At 41.6% G+C, this 6572-nt stretch overlaps 1 protein-coding gene across 2 annotated transcripts; it reads left to right on the forward strand.

The window, feature by feature from the left end:
• The first annotated feature begins 308 nt into the window (after nucleotides 1-308).
• atp1b4 (ATPase Na+/K+ transporting subunit beta 4) lies at nucleotides 309-6572 on the forward strand. Of its 2 annotated transcripts, none has more exons than XM_078260289.1 (9): nucleotides 309-382; nucleotides 1206-1274; nucleotides 1942-2158; nucleotides 3736-3864; nucleotides 4007-4111; nucleotides 4457-4656; nucleotides 5181-5237; nucleotides 5336-5428; nucleotides 5535-6572. In XM_078260289.1, exons 1-9 carry the CDS (start codon nucleotides 380-382, stop codon nucleotides 5694-5696), a joined length of 1035 nt encoding a protein of 344 aa, XP_078116415.1. In that variant the 5' UTR covers nucleotides 309-379; the 3' UTR covers nucleotides 5697-6572. The 2 variants fall into 2 exon arrangements, with proteins under 2 accessions (XP_078116415.1, XP_078116416.1); XM_078260290.1 differs by lacking the exon at nucleotides 309-382 and adding an exon at nucleotides 831-986.

Genomic DNA, 6572 nt, shown 5'->3' on the forward strand with positions numbered 1-6572 from the left:
TACCATTTTGAATGACAAATTCTTTTTAGATCATTCCTCTGCATGGACAGGTGCATGCAATTAATACTGCCCATAAAGGCTTTCCCAGTAAAATGTTTTTTTCTTTTCTTTTCTGCAAATGTCCTTATGTGGGGAGAAGAATCATTGGCCTTCACTGTAAAACACACACACAAAAACACACAAGAACACGTGCACGTTTTTGCCGCGCAAATCTCAAAGAACAGATTTTTTTCCATGACGCAATTTCTCTTTTCATGTAAAGAAGCAGAAAAAAGTCCCCCCTCTCCCACTTTTTACATGGGGTAACAAAACGTTACGTGACCGGCGTGCAGATGGGATCAGGAACGAGGACATCTTGAAGTTCTCCAGAGGGGAGCTTATGGTAAGCAGTTGCTGCAGGAGTCTATGGAGCTGCTGGCGTTGGCAACTGGATCAGTATGCATGAATGTAAAGAGACAATAGCCTACATAATGGCCGATATTTAATTTATGATTCTTCTGTTTCATGCTAAATATAGGCCCGGTCAACAATGAACTAATACAATATGTTTTTTAATTTAACACGGTAATTGTCCGAGTGTCTTACAGAGGCTACAGTATGCAGCCACAGGCATTGACCACCATGTCTTGTGTTGGGATAAGCTATAAATATTGTATTCAGGTTTTGCTTCAGACTTAGCCCTATCAGACAATGGCTGACGGTGTGCGTGTACTGAATGCAGTGCTGTGGCCCAGGCCGCTGCCAAAACGTCTCTAGGACAAAAAAAAGCACTTTGTATCCCACCCCCCGTTTTTCTCTGTCCAGCGTTCATTCACTATGATGCGCGCTTAGTTGCAAGAGGTTCTCCACACCCGGTCCCCTTTGCATGCCTAAAACTTTTTAATGAAATCCCCAAATACTTTTTGACTAAGATTATTTTTTTCCTCTGGGGTACAAGAGGGCTTTCGACATATTAAGACGCGTTTCTATTGCAAAGGAAACTTCAGGTATGTCAGATTCATTGAAATTCTATTTGTTACAACTAGCCTATACTAATTATTTCTTGTGTGTGCTTGCAGATTAAGTTATTCAGATAGCTTAATTGTTGTGAAAAGTTTTGATAATGTTGTTGAGCTTGAAAAGTTTGCAGCCTAAAGAGGTGTCGCTTTAAGTCAATAGCATGGTAGATGTGATTAGTTTAACAAGTACCTTTTCCTTCTGTGAAGAATATGGAGCCCAGTTCCACAGAGGGAGGAGCTGAAGAGACGCTCCTTAAAAACCATCCACCAAGTCTTGTAAGTGCTGACGTTAAATAGAAAACATATAACTTTATAATCACTTTATTCACTGAAGCAGATGCAGTAATTAAGGAATCTTCATTCCACTCTTCCACTAGCACAGGATTTGTTTTTAATAAACAGCAAAGTTGAGTTATTAACTCAATAATCAAGTGGGTTTTATTGGCACAAAACTCAAAGCATAACAGCATTTTTAAACATTTAACAGCAGATACTTTTAAAAGCCAAACTCTCACAAATGAATTGACTTTTCAGTGACACTCTCAAGCATCCTGTGGTTCCTCTGGGATCTGTGTGTCCTGGCCTCTGGATGCTGAGAGTCAGTGAGTAACATCTGGCTGTCAAAGTGACCCTCCAGCTCTGCTGTCTGCAGCTGCTGCTCCAAGCAGGAGGGTCCACTCAGAGGAGGTCAGCTCTCCCAACGAGTGCCAAAGAGGTCACCAGCGGGTTTATAATTTGCAGAAACAGGGGACAGGACCATCAGTGCGATGTTCATTAACATGCAGAGCACTCTCTGGCAGTTTATATCGTCGGTCATACTCGGATCAGAAGGCATGCCATTTTTTTCCTGCAGTGATTTGAAAAGAAAATAGGTTGACTGCAGAACTTAGCAGTTGAGAATATGTGTGGTGAGGGCTTTTTCTCTCCTTCTTCTTTCCACCAGCCTCACAAAGTGATACTCAAACATGGCCAAGAGTTGGAGGAAGAGCAAGAGGAGTTGGCAGAGCACCAGCCTCTAGAGCAGGAAGACCTGAACTTTGAGAGATGGAAGCGCAGGCCGTTACCCGAGAGGACGCTCCACCAGAAAATAGTTGACATTAAGACATACCTGTGGAATGCAGAGACCAAGGAATTCATGGGTCGCTCTGGGAAGAGCTGGAGTGAGTTAACGATAAAGACGTTTTATTGGTGTATGGGGGGGGACATTTGGATTAATGCAAAAGTACTTTATTTTATACTGCATGTGTCCAATAATTACAGATCTAATGTTGAATGCTTTACAGTTTGAATCGTCTTAAACAAGAGCACACATGGTGTTTGAATGTCTTTAAAAGATGCACTTAGGGATAGTTTACAGGGTTAGAAATGTCTCTCCAGTCCAGGAACTCTGCTCACTGTGCTGCTAATGTGTGTGTGTGTCCTTATGCTCAATGTTTACATAGGTGCATGGACAATTCAGAGTGGCCCGACAAAAACAGACTGCCTGGGGACGTATCCCCAGCGGGAGCTCACTGTCCCAGGCCTCGCATTGGCCGGGAATCACATTCCTCTACATCTTACCATGCTCTCCACAGCCTCTTTCCCAAAGCCTTGGCGACCCTGTTGCTGAACTTAACATGCTTATGGCCCCTCAGTTGCAGTTAAATATTTAGAGATGCTCTTGTCTTTTCTTTTTTTTTTTATCCATAGAGCTCACTACCAAATTGAGTGCAGGCAAACTTTATTTGGCAGCAGCGACAGACTGGACAAATTTGTTGAGTCAATGATGATGGGGCAGCCTCTTGGTATTCCAGGGTAGCTGCTATGTGACGCTGTTGAGCCCCCTCCCTTAGGTCCACTGTACACAATGGCAAACATGATCCAACTGAGTGTAGAGAGAATATATAAGGAAAGTGTGTGTTACTTTTTATCCAAGGAAAGTGTGTGTTACTTGCATAAGCTGAAATCCTGGATCCCAGGCAGAGCTAAGAGCTCATTTCAGCTACAAAACCAGTGTGTGCACACTTGTGGAGGAGTGGGGCCCATGTGTCTGATGAAGAAAGGCCCTGAGTTGAAGTCTGTGCTGTGTGTCCTGTGAGACGAGTGTGTAACAGGGGCACAATACCAGAGTGGGGTGATTGGGGTTCCTTGGAGCTGGCCGAGCCTCTATGACTGCAAAAGACCTTCACTATGATGGCAACCGGAGGTTCACTGTGTTCCTGAGTGAAAGGACAGCTGGGAGAATTCTCACTGAGCTCAAACAGAAAGGCCTTTGTGGCTCCGGGGACGCAAGGCTGGCTGGAGCTAGTCCCCTGTGAAATTGCCTGCACAGCAAAAGCCATTTAATTTAGGGCACGTTTGGCTAAATTAGTTGCTAATGAACTGTTAATTGAAAATTGCAGAACAATGATAGTTCTTTGGGGTTTCTTTGTTACAGGGTTTTCACATTAGCTCAGTACAGTGGATTTATAGCAAAACTGTGAGTTATTATTAGTTATTTGCAATTCCAGACATGAAGGGGGGGGGGGACAGCACTTTTGTATGCGTAAACAAATTAGTGACCATCCTGATCAGGGACAGTAGCTGGAGTCCAGAGAGACCACACAGTCCAAGCAAAAAAGGAAATCCTTAATGGTTCATTGTTCTTCTCCACTCGGATCAGAGAAATGATTTGTTGAGAGATAAGTCGTCTATTATGTAACCACTTTTGTGCAAATACTGCACCAGAAATGTTCACTCCCCTCTACTCCTCTTTCAGGCCTCATCCTTCTCTTCTACACTGCACTTTATGTGTTTCTCGCAGCCATGTTTGGCGGCTGTATGTTTTGCCTCATGTGGTCTATTAGTCCCTACCATCCAACCTTCAATGATAGAGTGATGCCACCAGGTAAATATAACCCCAAACTCAAAACACTCCACTGCATTCTTGGCTGTCATTTTCCACTCGTCTCTCTGCTTGACTGTCCTTCAGTCTGTTGCTTCTATTTGAGTCTCAGCACAGTTGACTGTCTCTGGGTCTCCACTGGCAGGTATGACGATGTCTCCACACCTAGAAGGCCATGAGATCGCCTTCAACGCCTCTGATCGCAAATCCTGGAAGAAGTACGCAAAGTCTATGGATGAATATCTAAGATGTGAGTTGGGAGTGGATTGTGGGGGGTGATGTTAAAGTTGGGGGGTCAGAGGAGGTTGTCGAGTTTGTTTAAAATTAAGCGGGCATGCAGTGAGTTAATCCTCATCTTCACTACCTTTGTCCCCTTTTTCCATTTGGTCCTTGCAGAGCATGCTGGGAAGGGAAGCCTCTTTGTGGGCAGAGTGCAGCCATTCAAGTCGGTTTTTTTTCTCACCCTGCTTTTGTCAAGCTTCCTTAATCAGAGGCCTGAATCTGGCAGAGCATTGCTGTAGCGAGGGTTTATTTATGCCGACCTCTCTCATTCTCCCTCCCTCTCTGCTTCTTTCTCCCTGCCCTCCATTTTCAGCGTATAACGATGGCGCGCAGGAGAAGAAGAATATTCTCTGCGCACAGGACAGATACTTCATGCAGGACGACTTGGAGGAGAGCACAGAGCGGAAAGCGTGTCAGTTTAAGAGGTCCTGGTTGGGGGACTGTTCTGGGCTACAGGACCCCCATTATGGCTATTCTCAGGGAAGGCCATGCGTACTCCTTCGAATGAACCGGGTAAGACGGGTTTCAGTCACAAAAACCTGTAAAACAGCACACAAACAAAAGAGGGAACATAAAACAGCAGGAACACAGTGTGTTACCGGACTGTTGAAGCTCACAGTTTTCTCAGTGAGTGACATCTTGTGGCCATTTCAGGGAGAGGATGAAGATTTTTTTTGTCTTGGTTAACATTTTAAATGGTAACTTACATTTTCTTTTATACAAGTTAGAATTACACTTTTGCTTGCAATTTTTTTTAATTATTATTTATGCGTAAAGACATTATCCTTGTTGAAGAAAACAAATAATAGCATGCCTAGGAAAATGAGAGGTTGTCCACACACAGACATTTGTAAGCTACCAACATTTTAATTTATGCAATGTTTTGACCTACAAAGTTGGAGGACATGTCAAACAAAAATATAGAAGTATATATATATATATATATATATATATATGGGTATATATATATATATATATATATATATATAACTAAAAAAGAGAGAGACTTTCTACTCACTATTCTTACTTTTCAATAGATTCTTGGTTACTTACCTGGCCAGGGCAAACCGATAAATGTGACTTGTGGAGTAAAGGTATAGTAACCATCATCACACTCTTGCATGTAATTTTATCCCAGCGATAAGCAGCATGTCTGAAAATGTCAAGAAATCATAACTTTTTCCTCTTTCAGAAAGGACCTCCAGAAGCCTTGGGAGAAATCCAATTCTTTCCTAAAAGCATTTTTGACCTGAAGTACTATCCATACTATGGGAAGCTCAGACATGTGAGTGAAAGTTTCATTCTTGTGGATAACATATAGACAATTTTATTTAAGTCTAAAATAACACCTGTCATGTCTTTATCTCTCGTGTCTCTTCTGTCTCTCTCAGGTAAACTACTCTGCACCAGTGGTGGCTGTGCGTTTTGCAGGAGTGCAGTACGACACTCACATCCAAGTACAATGCAAACTGAATGGAAAGGGCATCATTAATGATTCACCCACTGACCGCTACCTGGGCAGTGTGACCTTCTCCTTGGATGTCGGAGCGTAAGGCAAAGATATCACTGCCAGCAGGATGCTCCCGTGACAATGAGGCAGGAAAATGTACAAGAAAAAAATTCTTTTGAACCATTATTTTCCATTTTATATGTATTTTCCCTCTCCTCATCTTTCACTCAAATATCCATGTCTTCTTCTGTGAAACAAATTCCCCAAGAAGTAGACAGTTACTCTTGTGTTTCCGTTGTATCTTTGTACCTTGAGCGTGCTACTGGCACCTGCACCCAAAACAAACAGTGCTGAGCACAGGACAAGTGCATAGAGTGAGTTTCAATTCCTGATATTTTGTAATGATTAGCAAGATTAATCAAACTAAATTACACTCTGCCCAATAGTTAGCATTTCTGGCTATGCAAATCCAATTATGACTTAAAACTTTACTAGGCGATTAGCAATATTGTTGTATCAGGTTAGATTATGGTTTTGTGTGCACAGTTTTGTGTGTCTACGTGTACTAATTTGTTTTGAATTATATTTTTCAAACATATATATTGTAAGAATGCAAAAAACTATCATGCAAACACTGAAAGCAGGACTTGTACTGTACTTACACAGTAAAAAAGACATAATAAATGATAATGAATGCAAATACACTATTACTATATTTTTGTTGAATAGAGCAGTATTATACATTTATGATAAAGCATCACAAGCCACTTCTTGCCTTCTTTTGTAAAAACATTTGCTTTTGAAATTGAAATACTACACAAGACTGATCAATAAAGATACATACTGTACTGTGAAATAGTTTGTGAAAGGTCTGTACCATTTTAAAACGTACAACAATTTTGTGATAGTATTAATCCTGTCTGAACTGTGCTACTAAACATGGTATCAATGTTGTATTTATTCCTATTATAGTTCTAAT

Source organism: Sander vitreus, chromosome 10 (genome assembly GCF_031162955.1).
Source record: "Sander vitreus isolate 19-12246 chromosome 10, sanVit1, whole genome shotgun sequence".
Lineage (NCBI taxonomy): Eukaryota > Metazoa > Chordata > Actinopteri > Perciformes > Percidae > Sander > Sander vitreus.

Excerpts from the sequence above, each read along its gene's own strand:
- atp1b4 (XM_078260289.1), top strand. Across the intron at positions 4,112-4,456 it reads TATGGATGAATATCTAAGAT|CGTATAACGATGGCGCGCAG; the intron begins GTGAGTTGGGAG and ends CTCCATTTTCAG. Across the intron at positions 5,238-5,335 it reads ATGTGACTTGTGGAGTAAAG|AAAGGACCTCCAGAAGCCTT; the intron begins GTATAGTAACCA and ends TTCCTCTTTCAG.